We start from the raw sequence: 22,211 nt of genomic DNA on the forward strand, positions 1-22,211 counted from the left end.
CATCTGTAGGTTGGCTCCGAGGTGCCTCATGGTCACACAGTACTGTTGCAGACGGTAACGTCAGTGCTGCTCCTTTGTTGGAGGCTGGGGCGGAGCTTGGATGATTTGCAGTCTGCAGACAGGAAGAGTGACCCTGGACAGGGTAACCTATGTCACAACATCACAGGCCATTTGCCTCTTGGTCTCTGTCTCCCTGCACCCAGGGAGGTCTTTGCCCCGCCCCCCCCCGTCTTCTGAGCACCCACTCTGGGACAGGCGCTTCACTGAGTGCTGAGGGAAGCGACACAAGAAAGGACAGATGAGCAGTTACAGATCCCAGAGCATGAGGACTTAGCCCTGGAGGCCTGGGGACGGAGGGGGAAGTGGCCTCTGCTGATGCTCTATTTTGTGGTGCGGCACAGTGCAGGGGACTCAGGCCACTGACAAACCCACCCCGCAAGCCTTCGCTTCCTTTTCCACAAAGAGGAATAGATGAGAACGTGGGCAGAGTGCCTCGTGTTGAGTGCGTGTTCAGCAGGTGTTTATCAGGGTAGCTGCCGAAGACAACTGGGGCTGCTCCCTGCGACTCCACAAAGCTGTTCCTCGGGGATTATGCTTATGGGCCAAGCTCCTCTTCTCTGACCCCAGAGGACACAGTCCCGGCAGCCCACAGGCTCCACTTACCTGCACTGTCTCTGGAACTCTCAACCTTGGGCACCAGCTGGGCCCCTGGCTCCTCAGTGGTGACCCTTTTGTCCTGGGGAGATGGCTCCTTTCTGAAAAGAGACAGTTGCAGTGATCAGACGGCTGCAGGCAGAGGAAGATAATGCAGGCCAAAGAGAAGAGGCTGCAGTCTTGGGGGCAGGACACGGAAGAGAAGTGAGGCAGGCTGAGTTGAGATGTCCCACAGTGTCTGCTGGAAGGACAGTGAGCCTGGCCTTACAGGCCCCGGTGGTCTGGGCTGGGCTGCATCTCACTGACACATTGACACACCACATGTAACACAGCCAGTGTCCTGTGTCAAGCAGGCTTGCTGGGCTTCCCCAGGGCTTGGCAGGGAGTCAGGCAGCAGTAACCTTGAAGGAGCCAACCTCTAGGCCTCTTGGTAGGACAGACCCCAAGACAAGGCAGCTGGGGCCAGATGGAGAAGCAACGGTGGGCATGAAGGGCCACAGCCTGGTGTGCGGGGGAACAGGCGAGCAGGGGAGGAGCAGACAGAAGGAGCATCCTGAGTAGATACAGGCAGAGCCCGCGGCTGCTGCCTGTGACTGCACCTGTGATGGCTTTCACTTCAGGGAGTGGGACACAGGTCCCATTCTCAACCTTTCTGGCGTAATACTCTAAGTCTACTCACTTTGAGTAACCAGGGACGCCTACAGATGTGCCAGGGTGTCAGTGTGCTCTCAGAGCATCAGCTTTACTTGCATATTTGAAGGCACAGTGAGGAATGTGTGCCTCCTAGAAGGAGCTGTCACAGGCAGGAGCGCGTAAAGCTGAGCTGCTAATTGGCCCCTTCTGGGGGTGTGGTGTGGGAGGGGGACGTCACTAAACAGAAAGACAGGCAGGAAACCATTTCTTCCAGATGGAGACATTCTGCTGATATTCAAATAAACCTGATCTTAAATTCTGACATTAAAACAAAGCAAAGTAGTTGGAGGCTACATTTGCGTGGGTTTTTAAGGTACAAGAGGAGATGCTGTGAAATGTTGAGCTTGCAGGGGGTGCTGAGAGCCCCCTGCCCACAATCCCACTGCAGCCCTCTCTTCTTGCTGACAAGGTAGCTCCTGTGCATGTCTGAGACACATGAATGGAGGTGATGGGTGCCTGGAACATTCTCCAGGAAGGAGGTGGGGAGGAAGGCGATATGGTTGTCATCTAGGAAGGCCACTTGGGTGAGCTGTGTGCTGGGGCCCTGTGGACTGAGGCAGTCGTGGGATGCTGGGGATGAGGCTGTGTTACACTCAGGGCCCATATGAGCGGGGCTTTCCCTCTGAGCCTGAGGAAAACCCCAATACGCCCTACACAGTGGAATTCGGGTTGAACTCAGGTGTCACGGAGGCCCCCTGGCCCTGCCCCGCCTGGCTGGACACTCACGGGTGGCAGCTGGGCTGTCCAGGTGTCCACGAGGCCGAGGGGAGGTGCACTCGCTCCCGGTCATCCTGCATCTGGAGCCGGATGGGCCGCCGGAGTCCCCAGGCGATGTTGAGGAGCCCCTCGATGATCAGAGCCCCTTCTTCCTGTGGAGGTCCATGCACGTCAGCTCCTTCCCAGAGCAGCCACCCTCCCTGTGCTCCTCAGACAGTGGACCCCTGGACACAAGCCCCCAAGCACCCTCCTCCTCTGTGGAGTCCCCTCCTCCCCCACGGAAGGGCCACCAGCCTCTACGTGCTCCAGGGCATGAGGCTATGGGAGGAAGCCTGAGGCGTGCCTTCCACTGTTTGGCCCATGCCTGGCCAGGGGCACAGCCCAGGATGGAGTGGCTGAGTCAGGTGTCCCACAGGAACCCAGCTGCTGTCTGGTAGGCACGTCCACACTGCGGCGAGAAAGCACGGCCTGGCTACCTGCACCACGCGAGGTGCCTCTCTGCCCACACCGTGCCTGGGCAGCGGCTCCCATGGTCACCAGACCAGAGGTGCCTGCACCTTGAGCTGGGTCTCAGCCCCACACTTCTTCTCACATTATTTCTGACAACAGTAGCACCCACTTACCTGGGCTAAGCCCACCCCCATTTCCAAGCTGGCTTTTTCCTGACAGCCAGTCTTGCTTTCCTCATGACCTCTGGGACATCGCCCACACCACATACCAACACCAGAATTTCTACAGCAGCCCTCATCCTGTGTCCCCAGCCAGCCTGTTTCCCTTCCCTAGATCTGCGAATGGCAGGACTCCTCTCCTGCCACCAAGCCTGAGGTCCTAATCCACTGAGTCCTCCACCAGCACCTTGGCCAGCCCTGGCTTGCACCCCGTGCCCTTGATTTTGTGTCTCTGACCTATTCCCGGCCCCTGTATCTGTGTGACAGTCCCAGGCTCTCTGTGTCCAGCTGATCACCCCACACCTGGGCCTGGTCAGACTGCTTTTTGCACCCTCAGAGCACCTGCAAGAAACCTTCTAGGCCACCCTCTCCACAGAGCTGCAGTGCTCCCAGCTACGTGCTCCTAATCTGCTTTGATGCTAGTCTTTTGGCAATTAACTTCAAACATCATTTTCCCATTACTATCTCAACCAGCAATTTATTTTATTAATTATTTATTTATTCATTATTGTGCTAAAAAGCATTTCACATGAGACCCACCCTCTTAACAACAAAAATTTGTATGCACAATACAGTATTGTTCACTGCAGGCACTGGGTTTCCAGCAGATCTCCAGAACTGACTCATTCTGCATAACTGAAGCTTTATGCCCTTTGAACAACTTCCCATTTCTCCCTCCTCCCAGCCCCTGGCAACCACCATTCTATGCTGTGCTTCTGAGAGTTTAAGTACTTTAAATTCCTCATGTAAGGGGAAGCATGCAGTATTTGTAGCCAACACTTTAAATATTCACAAATTCTGTTTCTCTCTCCTCGTTGGCATGGAAAATTCCATGAGAACAGGGACCCGTGGAAACGTCTTCATGACCCTGGCAGCACTTGCAGAAGTGCCCTGCACAGTGAGAATCTTGTGGTTTGTTAGTAATACTTTCTATTTCAAACACCCCACCATCCATGGACAAAATAGTGTACTCTAAGTTTATCTAAAACACACACAGCTTTCTGATATGACCTTGTACTATTTGCTAAAAAAGAAAACAAACAAGGAAAAACCAGAGCTATTCTTGATAACCACTGATGCAGCACAGGCACAGATGTGTGACCAGCCCTCCCTATCAAGGCAAGGCCAGCATTGCTGTAGGAGTTAAAGGTCCGTGGGGATAATGAGAAAACCCAAGGTGGGGTTCGGTTCTTCATTCTTGGCCTCGGGTGCCTCTGTCATGGGAGAGAGCCCCTGCCCCACCTGGAACATCTGAGCATGTAGGGATGGCTCATGCATGGAGACCCTCTGCCCTCCAGCTGCACCCTGGACCCTGAGAGGAGGGAGATGAAGCAGATGCGGTCTCGGCCATGAGGGGCTCTCATGAGGATGCAGCGGGAGACACGAGGGAGCTTTCTGGAGAAGGTGCTTATGCATGGGCCCTGGAAGATGGTTAAAGGTGGGCAAAGCAGACGGGCGAGCAGGTGGTCCTGACAGCAGGCCCTGCCCGAGGGGCAGGACAGCAGTGGCTGGGCAGTCTGAAGAAAGCCCGGAAGAGTGGAAAGAGCCAGTGGCCGGGGCTCCTGTGCTCACTGCTGCCCAGAGGAGAAGATGGCTGCTCCTGGGAGGTAGGGGGAATGGGATTAAGGGGCCCATGTGTGAGGCACAGCCGGAGGAGGAGACACACAGGAGGGGAGCCTGTCCTGATCCAGGGTGAGGAGAAAGGGGAGTAGCTGGGCAGGGCAGGGGCTGGACACACTGAGGCTGGGCCTTCAGAGACCCCAGGGGCAGAAGACTCAGGGGACCATGTGGGGAAGGACGGGAAGTCCTCTGGGACTTGGGGGTGGGGAGTGCTGCTGCAGAGTGAGGGGCTGCCTCGAGGTTGGGAGGACGGGCTGGCCCCACATGACGCAGGCCAAGTGTGCCTGCCCCCAACACACGCACCCACCACCACCCACCCTCCCCTCAGCCTGAATGGAGGGGGCCCTGTTAGCTTGCAGTTGTCTCCGATCAAACCAGGGATGGTGGGGCCACAGCAGAGACCACCAGGCTACTGGGCCGCCCTTGCCACATATGTGAGGAAGTGTGTGCTGGCAGACACAGGTCGAGGGCCTGGGTCCCCTACCCCAATTTTTTCAGATCTCTGCTCCGATGTCTCCTCTTAGGGAAGCCACTCTCGGCTATTCTAACTGCAGTGGCAGCCTGTCCCCTGTTCTGCCATGCTGCTGCACTGTTCTTTGCTGCTGTCCTCAGTACCCTGAAATCACAGCACCCATCCTTCGATGGTTGAATTGTCTCCCTCACTAGCTCTGGAGCTCTGGGGCGATGAATTTGTTCACTGCTACATTCCCTGTGCCTGGAGCAGTCACTGGCATATAGTAGCACTGCACACCTGGTATCTAAGATGTAGCAAGACCAGGGCCAGGCCCTGCAAGCTGCCCTTGGTCCCAGCCCAAGGTGGGCGTGCCTCGCGTGGAGCAGACTCAGTAGCCTGGCCTCAGCCGCTTCTGGGCTGGGGCCCTGCATGGCTGGTGTCTCATCAAGGTCGCCTGAGGACTGTCTCAGCCTCACAGGCGCAAGCCCAGGGTTCTGCAAGGACCAGCCAAAGGCTGAGGGTCCTGGGGTGCTGGGGGTGCTGGTGTGATGCATGGTGGGGAACACCTCGAGGCAGTGGTGGCAGACGCTGGGCCAGCCTGTGGGAGCTGGGTGGAGCCCCCTGCCTCTCCCAGCAGCCTTGAGGTGGCCAGGAGTGATGCCCCCCTCTCCCCACACTGTAAACGTTCTCAAGTCTCCCACAGGCACAAACACAGCTCCAGACTGGCAGCTGAGCCAGGCCCCGCCTGCAGGGCTGTTTTCCTCAGAGAGCCTTCCTGAGTGCTGCTATTTTTAGCCTTCATGACAGTAATTGATGACTGGTGGGAAGGTATAAAAGCAGCTGCCAGGCCTGAGGTTCTCCAGACAGCTCAGGGAGGAGCCTTCTGCGGTGGACGGTGGCCTCAGCACACCGTCCTCACTGTGCCCCACCTCTCAGCGATCCCACGCCAGATCCCTTGTCTTCTCCCTGAGCTTTGTGGGGGCTTCCTTTGGACTCGTCTGTCCTTGCTCTTCCAGCCTCCCTGCCACCCCCAGACCCCTTCAGCTACAGGTAAGAGAAAGCAACTGCCCTCTGGTTTGAGACAAAACACAAGGGCTTTGCTTATCTTCGATGGCAGTTCTCAGACTGGACCCGCACAGCCTTACTATGGGTTAGACTAGGGACACGCAGTGATAATCGCAGCTTTCTGCAGAGGGCTTTGTATTTGCAGAGGAATTGAGGTGTCATTTAATTTGTTTCTCACAACATCCCTGCCAGGCGGGTATTTATAACCCTGTTTTATGGGTGGGTAAATGGAGGCTTGGAGAGGTGACCTTGCTGAAGGTCCCAAGGTCAGTGCATGGCAGATCCTGGTTTTAAAACCTGGTTTCCTCTGTCTCCCTGTTTGTTAGGTTGGGTTCTCTTAATTGTGCATGTTCCTAATAATAAAGTCTTAAGCACATGGATTTAATGTTAGCAGCAGGGAAGAGCCCAGGAGCCTGAGCCCTGGTCTTTCTCTGCAACTTCAAACTACCTTCAGGACCCCTGAGTCCTACAGGCAGCCTCAGATGAGTGAGGGGACACAACAGGGGTCTAGATGTCCTGTCAGGCCCTCACCATCTGTCTTCTGTTGACAAACAGGTTGCTGCTTACCCTCGCCAGCAAGGATGAGGTCTCGGCTTTTGTTTTCCGTGGCTCATCTGCCCACAATTCGGGAGACCTCGGAGGAGATGCTGCCCGGGGGGCCTGGGCAGGAGCCCCCAGCCTCCCCCAGCCTGGATGACTATGTGAAGTCTATTTGTCAGCTGGCGCAGCCCACCTCTGTGCTGGACCAGGCCATAGACCCGGGCCGACCCAGGCGACCCCACCGGCCAGCCCAGGCCTGCGAGAATAGCTGCACTGCGGCATCACTACAGGACATCACTGCCCACGTCAGTGGCCAGCAGCCCACGCTGCCTGCACCTGGCACTGCTGACCCCCTGGGCTGGCTCTTTGGGGAGTCCCAGGAAAAGCAGCCAAGTAGGAGAGACATGCCAAGGAGGACTAGCCCCGCTGCTGGCCCCTGGGGTCCACACAGACAGACGGACAGTGGCAAGACCAGGGGGACACCCGGAGGGAGGCTCTGTGAAGCTAGGGCGCCCGGGCTCTTTCTGGCAAGACTGTCATGGGGTGGGTACCAGAGCTCCCACTTGCTTAGCTGGACTTCTGAGCAGCCTGGCCGGACCGTGGCCTCCCCCTGCAGCCCCCGCACCAGCAGCAACCTCAGAACTCTCTACTCGCACCTCCCGGTGATCCATGAACTCTGACCCCTCCCCAATAAAGGCGTCTGTAAAGAGCATGCGGGGAACATGTCTCTCCCTCCCCTGTGGTGGTCTCTGGGAGGGAAATGCTTTTCTGTAGGGGCTGCCTGCTTTAGTCATTCACAGTGAGACACTGCTCTGAAGAGCCGTAACAGCCTGTCTCACAGGAGACGTCACTGACCCATTTGCTCTGCTCCTTGCTGAAGCGAGTTACTTAATGTCTCTGTTCCTCAGTGTGCACATGGGTAAAATGGAGATGATGGATGGGACCTGCCTCCCCGGCTGATCTGCCCAGTAAATGCACTGAGTAGCTCCTGCCATCACGGGCAGGGAAACCAGGGGTAGGGATGCGGGACAGTGGATGGGTATTAGCGCCCCCTTTCAGAGCAAGACTCTGGGCACTCCAAGTCAGCTTCTTGGTCCCCACCTTCAGAGTCCGTGTTCCATGAGGCTCAAGAGAAAACATCGGCCCTCAGCAAGTGCACCACTGTGTTCCAAGGGGACCTGTCACCTGGACACACCCAGGGCACCCCACTCACAAGTCCTGTTGTGGCATTAGGAGAGTTCCCCATGCGGAGGCCAAGACGGAATCTGTACCACTCAGCCTGCAGGCTGCCAAAACCCTGGACCCAGTGGCTGGGTCCCCACCGTCCATTCCCCTAACCACTGTCTCCACCCAGGGACCTCACTGCAAGGTCAGGCTCTCAGCTGTGGGCAAAGAGCAGGGTGTTTTCCAGCTACCCCACACCAGGCAAGCCCAGATATTCTAAGGCCCAGGCCAGCCTGGGCCAGCCCTGTGTCCCTGTGGCCTAGAGAACCCTAGTTCCTGGAGGCATCTGGCAAGCAAGGGGGTGAGGGTGGGAAATGGAGAAGGAGGATTTCCTTCCTCAGAGTGGCAGGTGTGGCCTCAGAGAACTCGAAACAATAAAGAAGGCCGGAGGACCGGTCACTCCACTCCCATGGGCCAGGCTGGACCTGGCTGACCCTCTCAGGAGGGAAGGGACAGAGAAAGGGGAGAGGAGGAGGAGGAGCTGGGGGCTGCAGCCGCGCTCACGGGGTCTGCTTGAGTCGGCTCCACTTCCTTGTTCTGTGAACTGTCCATCTGTTTTCTTTCTGTTTTGCAGCTATTTTAATTGCTTCGGACTTGTTCAATGTTTATTTGTCCTCTTATGTGTGTTTTCTGGGGAGATAGAATGTAAACCACACACTAAATGGACAAAGTTTCAGACAAGCAATTTACTCAGTGTCTTTATCTATAAAATGGGGACATCAGTGCCTGTTTTTCACACCCCAAAGGGTTGGGGATACTGGACAAATGACCTCGGAGACAGAGTTAGAAGAACCATAAACATATGTTTGTATCTATCACAGCCTCCTGGTCTCTTCAGTCGCCTCAAACCTGCGGGTCCCTGACCTTCTCTGGCACATATCTGTGGGGCAGCCTTTAGCCAGAAGATCCTTAGGAGCGATGGGCAGGGCTGGCTGACCAAGCAGGCACCTGGCTGGGGCTGGATGGGCCGGGCTTGCTGGTCCCAGCCTCGCTGCAGCCTCTCTTGCAAGGTGGCATATGAAACCCAGGCCAGAGGGAGGCGTCTAGCAACTAGATGACACTTGCGGACTCCCCCCATGCTAAGGGAGGTCAGATAGGGTGAGGAGCCCCCGGGCTCTGGGCTGCCCTGCTAAAATCCCCCTCATGTGAAAGAAGTTAATGGCACCTTCAGAAGGTGTTCCCCTCAAATAGAATAAAGGGCTGGGGGCAGGGGCTTCTGGTGGTGTCCAAACTCCTGAGGACAGTGCAGCCTAGCAGAATTCCTTTCCCTTCGCAAGTCCTCCTACGGGGTGGGGTGGGGGGTCTACCGAGCGGTCACATTCTCCCCCATTCATGGGGCGGATCATGGGACACAGTAGATGTCCACGGGGCTCTGTCAGGTCTTAGGAGAGGGGCTGCGGAAGCCCTCCCAGGAAAGGATCCTGGCTCTCTGCACTCCTGGGAGGAACAGAGACCCTGGGCCCGGGGAAGCTCCTATCGTTTCTCATGTTGCTCAGGGACTGGGGCTGCGGAGTGGGGCTGGGTGTGGTGTGTACTCATGGCCACCAGGGGGAGCCCCTGAGCCTGCTGACAGCTGCGCGCCAGGCGGTGGGGGTCTCACAGGTGCACCCCCAGGGTAAGGGTCCTACAGCCTCCTGCTCACACTGTTAGTTGAGAGCGATAGGTTTACACACCGACATTCCCAGGTGTTCTGCTTTTTTTTTTTTTGAGACACTAACTAGCCTCGTTAAAACCCTTTGCCGTCTTCAAAAGGCAGATTGCTCCCAGTTACTTATGCTTTCCATCGTAATACAAGCAAAATTATCCCAAAGGCAAGGTTTATATAAAGGAAGCTGGAGCCTCAGCCTCCTGAGCCGGGAATCCCTTCCCCTAATCCTTAGAAATCTGGGGGAAGGTTCACAGAGAAACGCTTGCCCCAGGACGTGTCCCCTGCCCACAGATGCACTTTGTCTCTCCAAGTTCTACAGATGAGGCAGTGGGAGGGAACGAGCCCCAAACTGAAGTGCTCAGGCTGCAGTTGCTACAGGGGAGGCCCAGCGATCACATGGAAGGTTTTCTTCCAGGGCCCCACACAGCCCTGTGAGGATATACCAGGGTGGGCAGCCCCCCAGCAGCCTGAAGACTGCGGATTGAGGGTGACAAACAGCTTCCTGTGTCCCTGAGATCTGTTCAGTGATACTCAATCAAGACCTTCAAAGACTTCCAAAGCTTAATGCTAGAAATGGCATCACTGCATTATAAACAGTTGTGTTCAGACCTTGGAGCCATGCTGGCATCTTTCATTTATTGCACTGTGACCTTGTACTAAAGACTTAAACTCTGAGATCCCAAGTCTCTTTGCCTGGGAAGTGGCCACTACTACATTGCAAAGCTCTTGTATTACAATAAATAAAATAGAGGCAAATGCCTGGTGCACTGGAGGATCCCAGTAGAATTGCCAGTCCCTCTATCTGCCCAGCTCTTGGGGCCTGGGGCACCCAAGGAGAGCTGGCCTTGGATGGCCCTGCTGCAAGTACTGTGTAGGTCCCAGAGGCCCAGGAGGTCCTGGGTCTGCGATCTTTCAGATGGGTGGTGGTGGGTCATGTGCCCTCGCTGAGACCCTGAGGGGCGTGGTGCCCCAGGAACCAGCTGTGCTTATCAGCATCAGAACTCTGTCTCCCAGGCCTACAGCCTACTCTTTATGGTGGTTATCACCCTAAAAAGATGAGCACTTCCTCAGACTGGCACCACCTTGGCTGTCAGGGCTACAGAAGGTGCTTTCTGGCTACATGGAGATCACGTCAGATCCTCACATCCTCTTTAGGTTTAGGAACATGAAAATTCCCCAAGTGGGTTACCTTCCTACCACTGCAGGCTGTCGGGGACACCTCTTCCCTGATGTGGAGTCCCCCGCTTCTCCACATGGACTGTCCCACACACATAAGCACAGGGTGCTGGCTTGGGGCTTCCCAGCCCTGCTCCCCACACAGCTGTTCTACAGGGAGGATTATCTTGGGGAATCCCAAGTGTCAAGACCAAGCTTTCATTAAAGGTTCTCAAACTTGACCTTTTGCTCAGAATGCCCTGAAGGGCCTGTTACAGCACAGATGGGAGACTCAGAGCTCCTGATTCAGCAGGCCGTGGCCAGGGGGGTGGTAAGAATGTTCATTTCTAATCAGTTCCCAGGTGATACTGAAACAGAACAGAGTCCCAGCCAGAAGACCCTCCAACCATACCCCTTGCCTCTGCCAGGCAATCTGAAGTAGGTGCTAACTCCTCACTTGGCAACATAGATCAAAACCCCCCAGCTCTGTTTGCCTTGCCCCCTGCCCAGCACACAGGAGCTCAGGACTTAGGACTCATCCCAGCTTGCCCAAGGCCTGCACCTGCTGGTTAGTCATCCCATGACAATGCACAGCTACCGCACTGTGCCTGGCTGGGGGGATGCAGAACCAGGCTGAGCCTGGGCCCAGTGTGGTGGGGCTTACTGCTCAAGCGAGAAAAGAGACAGCAGAACCAGATGGCAAGGTGGGGTGGGGCGGGGGGCAGCTCAGAGCCATGAGAGAAGTGGTGAAGAACTGTGTTGGCATGGGGTAGGCGGGCTGGGGGCAGGCAGGATAAGAAAGTGCCAGAGAAAGAGGCTCCTGGCAGCAGGAGGGGTGGGGAACCAGGTGTCAGAGCCCATGCGAGGTGGCCAGGTCAAGGGAAGGTGGAATGTGAGACAGGTGCTATTCCCAGTTGTCACAGGCAGCCCAGCACTGCCTGGCCCAGAAGCCAGAAGATGCCTCCCATCAAGGCCTAAGTGACCAGGGCTTGTGAGCGGTGTGACCTCTGGCCTGGCTATGAGATGGGGTGCCTCAGGTGGCTGACCGAGGCTGTCTGGCAGGTGGGTTCCAGCCGGCCCTCCTTCTTGCTACTAATTCCCCCCCAGCTGCCCAGAGCTGTGCGGACACAGAGGCTGACTCGCTGGTGTGGAAGGTGTAGAAGGATGTGTTTGAATCACTACAGAGAGAGAGGACTAGTGAGTGAGTGGCTCCACTCTGACCAGGTCTCTGTGGGTCACCCAGGGCTTGAACATTCCTGTGTTCACCAACAGAAGAGGGACTTGCGGTCCACTGGCCTTTGCCTGACACTGATGGACGGGGGTAGGTCCAGGAGCCAACCTGATCGCAACTGCAGAAACCTCCCAAATAGAATCTTACCACGCTAAACTCACTATGAGGCTGTAAAAATATAATAAATATTAAATAAACCGAGATGGGGGCACAAAACTCCAACCAGGGTTCCCATGAAATGTCTGGAGGTCCTGCATGGTGGCAAGACCAGGGCTCTACTGGTCTGCCTGGTGCATGGCTCCCTGGGCCTGGGCCCTGTTGAAGAGCCTTAGAGTCCAGCTAGTACCCAAAAGGCTGTGTTTGGCTTCATACACATTCTGTTTAGCCCACATGATGTTTCACGTTGGGAAATTCCTCACAAAATTCCAAATAGCTAGCATCTTCTGGAAAATGGAAAGGGGCTGGCTGTACTGGGCCCACATTCCCACACAGCAGTAGTGGGCTTGACCTGACGGGTGGCTGCCACCTTCAGTTGGGACCCACTCCCCACACTCGCCCCACCTGGCCTTGTGACCATGTGAAATTATGACCCCTTCTGTAGCCCAACACCGCGCTTTATAGATGAGATCACTGAAGACCAAGGGACACAGGTGAGAACGTTCAGGATACCTGACTGGGTTGGTAGGGAACAGACAGGGACTGACTCTCAGTCCCCACCACCGAGTGGTGTGATGGGGAGAGGAAGGACTGGGCTACTCAGTCTCTAAGATTTCAGACTCCAACGTCCCAGCGACTTACCTGGAAAGGTCCAGGTGGAGGGAGAAGGCCACAAAGTGATTTCTACCTGCTCTGAACTCTTGCAGGGATGCTCTGACCCTCAGCACCTGTGCAGGGACTTCAAGGGTGATATACGTACTGGCTGCTGGTAACCTGGTCTCCAGCTCTGGGGATGAGTGACAAGGGTGACCATATAATCATTATGCAAATTGGGACACTTCTGAGAGTGCAGGGCATAGCCTTCCTAACTACTCTGAAACAACAGGTGGAAGCCAGGGCTGTCTGCTGCAAACCAGGATAAATGGGGACCCTGGGAATACCGAGCGCAATGGGCCTCACCTCACAGTGTCTCAGCTGAAAGCTTCTGCCCTCATGGTAGCAGTTGTAGGTCTTCAGCAGGCTTAAGAGCTCCGATCTAAAAAGGCAAAGACACACATGTACTCTTGGGGTGTGGAGGGGCTTCGGACAAGGCATTTGGCCTCACTGGCCTTGGTTTCCTCATCTGTAAAATGGGCATAATATCACATGTTTTGCCAGCCACAGATAATCATTCAGGAGGGTCTGGTGGGGCTGAAGACGGGCCCACATCACAACCAGGACATCCAGGGTGTTGGCACCTTTCACTATCACAGATCGGAGCCCCTGGCAGACTCCCTGTACTTCACCTCTGAGCCACTTCCTCAGAGTGAATCCCCTGGGCTTGGATTAGTGGCATTTTAAAGACTTGTTTTCCCCTCTTTTTACTTCCCAGCAGGCCTGGCGTGGCTGCACCGTGGAGGTGCCTGCCTCTTCCCCGTCCTGACTTTCCAGAGGTGCAGAGTTCAGGTGACAGCCCTGAGAGTAAGATCCTGAAGACCCCAGGGAGGCCACTTTGTCCAAATGCTTTCTCCCAGCATAAAGTCCTGGCTGGTGTGGGAGAGAGAGAAGGCCAGACAGTTCCCAGCACCCAAGCCGGACTCTGTGAGGCAGTGCCAGCCAGGAGACATGAGATGTGGGCCACACCAGTCATTTTCAATCAGCTAGTAGCCACATTAAAAGGGAAAACAGAACAGGTGAAATTAGTGTTAATAACACATTATAGCAAAACTAATTATTATCCTGTCAACATGTAATCAATATAAAACTTACTAATGATACCTGCACACTCTTATTTTGTAAGAAATGTTTGCCATCTGCAGCGAATTTCATATTAGCCACACCCCCATCCAAGGTCACTTGTGGCTCATGGCTCTCCTACTGGACAGGCTCCAAAAAGAAGCACCCCATCCCTGGCCCCTAGGGCACCCCATCAGATCTATGAGAAAGTGTCCAGACCCCTCCACCCAAAGGCTCCCTTACAGGGGAATGGGCACAGGAGGTGGTGGGGTGAAGCCCCTCCCTACACACAGGGCTTACTTCAGAATGGACTTGCTGTCGCTGACAGGCACATAGGAGCTGGGCGGACAATCTTCTTTCATCTTCGCCTCCTCTCGTCTGCAGACCTGGAAGTTACCTGCAGAGAACATGAGGAGGGCGCATGAGCAGGTAAGCCAGGAGTAGTGCTGGCCAGTGCAGTGCTCAGTGCCAGTGCCCGCAGTCCTGATGCAGAGGCTAACAGCCTTGGCATCGTACCCGCCTGGGTGCAGGGTGCCCTCGGCTGAAAGGATCAGGCCAGAACACTTAATGGGGCCCCACACTTGCTAGTGTCAGCCAAGATCCCCTTGCTTGGGCAAGGTTAGAACTGCTGAGCCAGTGGTACTGGTACTATCGGCCTCCCACCCTGATCTCCATTATCCACAGGATTCCAGATCAATCTCCTAACTGCTCCAGACCACATGCTCTCTTCCCTTGGCCAGGACACCTGAATGATGATTTCTGCTTTGGCAGCTCCTCCAATCCTGTAAAGCTGCCCTCGGCCTCTCTCCTCCCTTCCCACCGAGCCAGGGTAGTGGCTCCAGCACTGCTTTGGGAATCAGCTCCCTGGAGCCAGCTCTCCCAGTGGTAGGCGAATCAGTACTGAGTTCACTATGTGCTGGTTACCGTCGAGCATGTTCTACGAGTTATCTCACCTAGTCCTTACGACAACATTGTGAGGGAAACAGCATCGTGTTTCCATCTTATGGATGAACAAATGGGGACAGAGGTTAAGCACTTTGCCCAAGACCTCGCAGCGAATAAGCAGCAAAGCCACTGTTGGAGCACAAGTGTGTGGACCCCTGACGCTGGTCTCGTAACCCCTTCTCTGTGTAGATCTTGGGCAGTGTCTCAAAGCCCCAAGCCTCCGTTTCCTCATCTGTGCAATGGGGTAATCTTTAGCCTACAGGATGGTTAGTGGATTCACACTTGAAACTGTCTGTATCTCCTTCCATCACAACCTTGAAAGGGTTGAGGAGCTTCTCAGCCCTCCCCAGAATTCTTTCATGGAGGGTGAACCTATGAGAGCTTTCTCTAGCCCGTTGGCATCCCCTGCATGGTTCTGCTTCTCTCTTTCCATGTTATTCTGGCCAAGGACCTTCTCTTATCAAGGCCTTCTATATGCCAGGCAGTAAGGTAAAGCTTTGCACATACACACATGTGCTCTCCAGTGCTGACTCTGCTTCTACCTCTCACCCCTCAAGTTGCAGCTGGGGTTTGAGGGGTTAAGCCGCTTTGGGAGGTGACACAACCAGGGTGCACCCCATGTCCTTCCCACCACAGAGGTAGGTTCATTCACAAACCCCAGCCTCTGTTCACATGCATCTGGCTCATCATGTCTTCCCAACCTGTGTGTGTGCAAATGTTACCAGAGGCTCAAGGTCATGTTTATTAATGACCTCAGGGCCCCTCACAGCAGAGTGCTCCATCTCCTTGGGCACTGACCCTGACTAGTCCAGCACACTCTCTCCTTCCTTGCTTGACATCTCACAAACAGGATGAACCCACCCTCTGTGCGGCGTCAGCCCTGGGTGAGCAGGGGACACGTGGCTGGCATGGAAGAGGAAATGATTTGAGGGAGGTGGGCTTCCTGATGACCTCAGGATCACGCTATGAACGCCTCCCCTTTGCCTTGCTCTACAGTGAGGTCAGGCCCCCAGCAGCAAGGCCCACCTGCACAGGGACACGGGCGGTGGCACCATCGGGGCTGGAGCAAGAGCCCCCTTGCTGCATCCTTCTTTGCCTGGCAACAGGGATTTCAAAACAGGGTTCAGTTCCTCAGCTCCTCAGCTCACCTGTGGAAAAAGTGACCTGCCTGCTCCTTCCCTGGGGAGTTCCTCAAACACTCAGAAGGTAGAAGCTGTCTTCAGCCCTGGGTAAGCCATGTGACTGGGGTTCTTAGTCACCCCTGTTTCTGTGGGTCTGTGGCACCACGATGTCTTGCTTCCAGCAAGCCTGTTATAGGAAGGGCTGGATTTACCCAGAAATAACAGGAGGTGGCTTTTTCCCTTGCCTTCCTCTGTATCCAGCTCCTATCCCAGATCGTTGCTGAGATGTTCACAGCTGCCCTGATGTTCTATGCTTTTTCCTCTTTTAGGGCTTTGAAGGGCTGTTCGCTGTTCAGAACATGGCCACCTCCTCTTCCCATACTCCCAAGTTAGCTCCCCCAGGAAACCTCTGTCAGAGCAGCCCCCATTGGGTATGGGAGCAGCCCCTGTGCCCCAGCTCCTCCTCCTGGCTCCCCACCGTGCTGGGCCCTGCAGGGCTTGCCTCTCCTTTGACCCCCAAGAGGACAGGAGCATGGTGGGGTGGTGCTGCTGCCTTTCTGCCCCCATCCCCACAAGCCTGGCAGATCACAGGAGGTCCATAACTGGGTGTGAAACGACTGAATGAATACAGGAAGCTTCACAGGCTCCTCCAAAAGTCGACTCTTTCAGAGTTGTGCATATACAGCAGGAATGAAAACTGTAATTGTCCAGAGGCCAAGGACAGACTTGTCTGAGTCCACAGGGAGTTGGAGGATACATCCCTCCTCCAAAGGGACAGCCCTTCTGGTATTTCATAGGAAGCCAGAAATCTGGATTTTTATGGACTATATTCCACTGCTTAAAGTTGGGTGACTGTGGCAGAGACAGTTACTGCCCCTGGAATGACCACGCGATCATTCTCCTTCCCCAGCCCCCTACAGCTAGATGTAACTAATTCTGACCAGGGAGCTGCAAACAGAAGTGTTGTGGGTCACTTCCAGGACAGCTCATTTAAGAACCAGCATGCAACCCTCCAGCTCTCCTGTCCCCTGCTGTGGTGACCCAGCAAGCCACATGTTCCAGTTGGTGCAGGTACTTGATGGTCAGCCTAGGCTCCTGAGTGACTCTGCCAGCCTGCACCGGGTATGGACTGGGAAAAAGAAAGAAGCCTCTGCCTTGATAAGCCACTGGTGTTCCAGGGATTTGTTACTGCAGCATAATGCATGCCATCCTGACTAATGCAATAAATAATTTGAATAAAACAATATATATTTAATTAAATATTTTATATATAAATATATTTAAAAATAAAAGGTAGCCAGACCAAACAAACTTGCAAGACAGGCACACTCAGTGGAGCTCTAGTTTGCGACTTCAGACCCACGACATAACTCAGTTTACAATACTTTCGTCCGGGCTGGCCCGTGGCTCACTCGGGAGAGTACGGTGCTGATGACAATACTTTCTTCCTCCCACAGTACGTGGGGAATATGCCCGTTTTGCTCTACGTAGTAGAAAGACCTATAAGTGGAATTCCCTATAAACCAAGCAGTGCTGGCTTACTAATAGATGACGCTTCCTAAAAAGCTCAGGGCTGGAGCTGCTGAGACCCATGTGGCTTCAGCTGCATGCCTTCTCCTCTCTGAGCCTTACTTTCCCCATCTGCACAATAAGAACATCGACCTCCAATGGGTCTGAAATTTTCTCACCTGTAGAACTCCTTGTTTAAGTCGGAAATTTATGCAAATCAGATTAAAGGGGGCTGCTTTGGTTGATAGTAAGGTGGGGGTGGGGAGCCTCATCTGTTAGGGCTTTGGGTCATACTACTTGCAAAGCACTGCCCTCCTGTGCCGGCCTTCAGCAGTGCCTTACCCCTGAGAGCCTGCTACGTAAAGGACACGACCAATGTGCTGAGGGTCTCCCTCTGTGGTTGGATGGCACCGGCTGGGAGAGGCTGCTCAGAGGAGGGAATCAGGAGGAGAGGAAAGGAGGGTCCTGGATTGCAGATGGCACAATGAAGGGAGGAAGGGGAAGGTGGGCTTGTAGGGTAGACAGCTAAGCTTGGCAGGGACATAGAATCGGCACACCATCCCAGGAGATGGCAGGGAGGTGGGAGCAAGGCTAGGGGAGGCAATGAAGGGTCCATTTCAGCCAAGCAGGGCTTTTCCAACTTGCCGGCTATAGCCCGAGCCTCATGGGGTGGCAACCTTGGCCCCATAGAAAGACAGTGTCTCCTTTGAAAGAACCAGACATTTTTGCATAGTCCTATGCTTGTCAGCTGCATGGGTTAAGCAAGTCCCTTGGTCTCTGGCTCTCACATCCCTCCACCCCAAGTAGGCAATACCTCATCTCCTGGGCTCCAGCCCTGGGCTCTGGGATCCCTCACAGAATTCTGCACCAATTATGAACACTGTGTTTACGTCCTGTCTCCTTTACCAGACAAAGGTTGAGATGACTTTCCCTCATTGTGACATTCCCAGTGTATTGCTGAGTTGTAAGAAGAGCTAAGGGGTGTGCCTAAGGGGTGCCAAGCGATAGAGCTACAAGAGACCTCGCACACACCCCAACAAGAAGGCACAGGGAGACGTCTCTGTATTTAGAGCATTTTCCTGAAGCTGCCTATTGAACACTGAAACTTCTTGTGCACTGGGTGGGGCCTTCGCGAATCCCTAATGGACTGTTTTTCAACCTTTTATAAACAGCGCAATCTTATCTTGAAATTAAATCCTAGGCAGAAGCTCAATACTGGAAGCAGGAGTCCGGGAGAGGATGGGGCTGGGGCTGGTCTGTTGCCCAGGCACAGTGTGAAAACCACAGAGTGACAGATGCAGCTGGGACAGGCCGAGGCGGCCAGTGGGCCCCTCCCCCACCCCTGAGCCCTGCTGCTTCTTTGTCCTGGCCTGCTCCCCTCCCGCCTGCCCCGGGGCACACAGCTCAGGCCTCCATGCTTGCTTCCCACGCTGGAGGACAAGCTGTCCCCAACCAGAGAGCTCAGCTGCAGCCAGGGCTCGCTGTCCCCCAGGGGAAGGGCCCCAGGGTGCTGTGCCAACCACGGCTCCCTGTCCCCAGTGAGCAAGCAGTGAGTTGTTTTCCCTTTCTACTTGAGTGGCTGTGTGGATGTGGCCACGCCGCCCTGCCCTCCCTGGGGAGGGACAAAGGCCACTAAGGCCTTCATAACTGCTAGGCTTGGGCCATCTTTCCTTTTCTGTGGTTGTGAGGCCAGCTATCACAGAAGAAGGTGACTGATTCTTCAGGTCACCACTGGATCCCAATTCCAACCGGCCAATGGCAGAAGGAGGGAAAGCAGCCTCCTGAGGTGGGGTTTTCACGAAGCTCAGCTGGGTACACTCGAAAGCCTTTTAAGACTACGTGCTGCCTAATTTTTAGTCTTACCACGTCCCCTCTTGCATAAAATAAAGGCAAGCGTAGATAGTGGTGTCCTCAATCGGCAAAATGGAAAATGTCTGGGCATCCACGTTAACATTTTCTAAGGTTGTCTGCGAAATCTGAGAGCTCGATAACCTCTGTTCTAGTGTTTCCTGAAATTACAACTCTTATTTTTTTTTTTTTTATTTAGTCATGATTTAAGTCAAACAGATCGTAATGAAAGTGACTTGGGAAGCAAAAGAAAGGAGGACAGAAGAGCGGGCCGGAGGAGGCGGCAGGTGCAGGCGGTGCTGTCGCGCATTCCCGGCGGCGACTTTCCGATGCGTGCCGTGCCGGGGGCAGCAGCCAGGCAGGCGCTGAAACAATGCAACTGTAAAAGGGCCTCCTGGCACCTGTCAGCCACAAACGGCGGGGGCTCGTCTAGGGGGAAGCCGGCTGCCTCTGGGAGGGGGTCTGGCTGGACCCGGGCCGCCCATCTGCAAGGCGTTATTTTCAAGAAAGCCGGCCGTTGATGCGGACGGCTGGCCGCGACCCGCAGCGCCCCTCGCGTCGCCTCCCGCACTGCGGTCCTCTGCCCACCCACCAGTTCCAATGCCTACGCGCCCCGCCACGGCCCGCTCCACCCCCGCGGGAGGACACTGTGCACAGGACAGATGGAGGTGACGGGGGCCCAGGGAGCACACGAGGCTGGGCACAGAGCCACTCTCTATCCCCACTCCCTGCCTTGCCCTGGGCTGCCCACACTGGCCCCACCTCCCTTTTACTGTAGCTCCGCCCCGTCCCAACCCCGCCCCCCTGCAGTCCTGGGCTACCACTGACATTCCAGCACCCAGGCTCCCTGACACCGTTCCCCTTCCTCTGAAGAGGCTGGCCCTTGGCCCCATGCAGGCCTCGGGCTGCCCTTCCTCACAGAGCTTCCTGACAGCCCCAGCCCAGAGGCAGTGGGCCACCAGACCCCTGGGGGCGGATTAATGGCTTCTGCTTTTTCTCTCAATGCACAACAATCTGACAAGAACCCTGCTTCCAATCCTCCTGCTCCCCCGTACAGCTTAAATGCACATCGCTGGCCCTCCAGCCTCCCCCACCCCAACTCGGGATCACCTGCCTATGGACACAGGATCCTCCTATCCATGGTGTTTGGGCCAAACAGGTGCTCAGAATGGCCACTGGCCAATATTCCCACTGCCTGGGGCTGGGGGCAGAGGGGCAGGCTCCCGAGCATTTGGCACCAGCTGCTGCAGGGCTGCTCAGGGCACTCTGTACAGCTGCCCCTGCCTATGTTATCCACTGGCCCAGGCCAGCTGCTGGGGGTGGTTTGTGTGAGACATGGTGAGTCTCAGAACCTTTCAGGTCCTGGAGCCATTTGGAGTCTCCTGAAAGCTTAACACACTCTCCCCAGAAAAATGCACATGTGTGTGTGTGCATGGGTACATGCACGTGCACACACACACACTAAATCTGCACACCATTGCATGCAGGGGGATCAGGAAGCCCTTGTCCATGTGCCCCTATACCACCAGATCCCAGGTTGAGAACCTCTGCTGGAATGTGCCACACAAGAGGGAGGAGGCAGAGGGGAACCGAGGAGAGGTCTGGGTGTGACCTTTGCTGCGTGTGACCTCAGTATGTTGTGCCATCTGTAGTCTAGAGTGCCTTCAGGGCTCTTCCCAGCACTGTGGCTAAGGGATGTATGACACCCCACTCAGCAGCACATGCTGGGGAAGAAGGTCAGACAGCCAGAAAAGGACACCCAGGGAGCTGCGAGTTCCCCTTTAACAAGAATGAGAAAACTGCAGAAGTTTTGGGAAGTGCAGCCACTTCCTACTTATTTTAATATACTTTAAAACAATTGTAAAATGGTTTCTTCAGTGTGATCTGTGAGAGGATAAGCACCCAGCCTTTGCATGCCTCTGGGTTCAAAGCTCACGCTCTGTGTGACTTTAGGCCTTCCCCTCTCTGAACCTCAGGGTCCTCATCAGTTAAATAATTATAATCCTCAGTGACTTTTGTGAAGGCAAATGAAGAGACCTGGCAGAGAGCCTCCTACAGGGCTCCTCCATAATAAACTGTTTTTGTTGACATTGGGAGTCAGTGGCTCCAGAGTGACAGGAGGGCTCTGGAGATGGGACATGGGACTCAAAGAAGATGAGAGGCCTCCCTGCAGGAGTTTCTATGAGTGAGGAAATATGCTGAGTTTATCCCCCAATCCAGAACCCACGTCCCCGGGGGCCCCCTCTAGAGGGCTTTCTGGTAGACCCCTTAGTCAGGGTCCCCCCTCCAATGTTTTGCATATATAGGATCTGAAGCATGACACATGCCCACCATGCCCACATTCTGCTCATGTTCTCTGTTACCTCTCACGATCCAGTTGGCCCTGACCAGGGGGACCCTGGACCTTAATTCTGTTTTTGATCTCCAGTTGCCCACTGGAGTTTCACGGTGGAAATACGGCCCCATTTCCTGGGTTTCAGATGGACATCAATCTTATTTTCACTGTCCAGTCTTGAACCACCAGCACTGCACAGAGCATTATGCCTAGAACTAATGAAAATAGACTAACGTGCACTGGCAAAGTGCTGAAACACACCCCAGGACAACTGCCAGGCAGCAATTTTTTGACCTGAGTTTAATAAGTTTCATTTTCTCCTCTTCTCTCCGTTCCTCTTCCTTCCCCACCCCCTCCCTCTGCCTGGCACCTCCAGCCCCTGTGGTGGTGGTAGCCCAGAAACTACAGGAAGGGAGAACAGGAGGCAGGACTATCCATCTGCGTTTACCTGTTAGTTCTACTAATTCACTTACAGCTTTTGGTTTGCTTGCTCGTTTTTATGGTCTCTAGAAACAACTCCCGACTGATGCCTTAGTGCTGTGGGCAGTTAAACTACAGTGACACCAGCGAGGGTCACTTCTGAGAGGCTTTGGAGTCTAACATGCCTGGGATCAAATTCCAGAATCCCAGCCCTTACCTGCTGTGTGACCTTATTTAATTCCTATGTGAAATAGGGTTACTAAAGCTCTCCTGCAGTGTTTTCAGAAAGCACTGGCAGTGGCCTGGCATGATCCTGGCGTGAGAGGAGTCCTCCCTCCCACAGGACTGTGCCAGATTAATGAAGACAATGAGGCATCTTTCGGAAGTGGGCAGTGCAGGACCACCAGTCGGAGCACAGGAAGAGCAGGGGCGGGTAGGATGAGCTCCGGAGTCAGGGGTGAAGTGCATGGGACTGGGAGGCACAGCAAGCCC

The 22,211-nt window shown here is 54.8% G+C and overlaps 2 protein-coding genes across 3 annotated transcripts; one reads left to right on the top strand and one right to left on the bottom strand.

Annotated features, from left to right (window-relative positions):
- Positions 1-663: 663 nt before the first annotated feature.
- On the bottom strand, positions 664-13,907 carry LOC103582082 (ras association domain-containing protein 4-like; the record flags this gene model as incomplete). Its single annotated transcript, XM_008563769.1, has 4 exons — positions 13,842-13,907; positions 12,786-12,861; positions 2,074-2,216; positions 664-755 (listed from the first exon to the last, which is right to left on the bottom strand). Coding segments are annotated over exons 1-4 (373 nt in total), but the record flags the coding sequence as incomplete, so codon positions are not given.
- LOC103582081 (protein DEPP-like) lies at positions 3,861-7,123 on the top strand. 2 transcript variants are annotated; one of them, XM_008563767.1, is made up of 3 exons: positions 3,861-3,909; positions 4,031-4,170; positions 6,427-7,123. In XM_008563767.1, exons 2-3 carry the CDS (start codon positions 4,095-4,097, stop codon positions 7,089-7,091), a joined length of 741 nt encoding a protein of 246 aa, XP_008561989.1. In that variant the 5' UTR covers positions 3,861-3,909; positions 4,031-4,094; the 3' UTR covers positions 7,092-7,123. The 2 variants fall into 2 exon arrangements, with proteins under 2 accessions (XP_008561989.1, XP_008561988.1); XM_008563766.1 differs by lacking the exons at positions 3,861-3,909; positions 4,031-4,170 and adding an exon at positions 5,536-5,856.
- Positions 13,908-22,211: the final 8,304 nt, after the last annotated feature.

This window comes from Galeopterus variegatus, unplaced genomic scaffold (genome assembly GCF_000696425.1).
Source record: "Galeopterus variegatus unplaced genomic scaffold, G_variegatus-3.0.2 Scaffold14846, whole genome shotgun sequence".
NCBI classification, from domain to species: domain Eukaryota; kingdom Metazoa; phylum Chordata; class Mammalia; order Dermoptera; family Cynocephalidae; genus Galeopterus; species Galeopterus variegatus.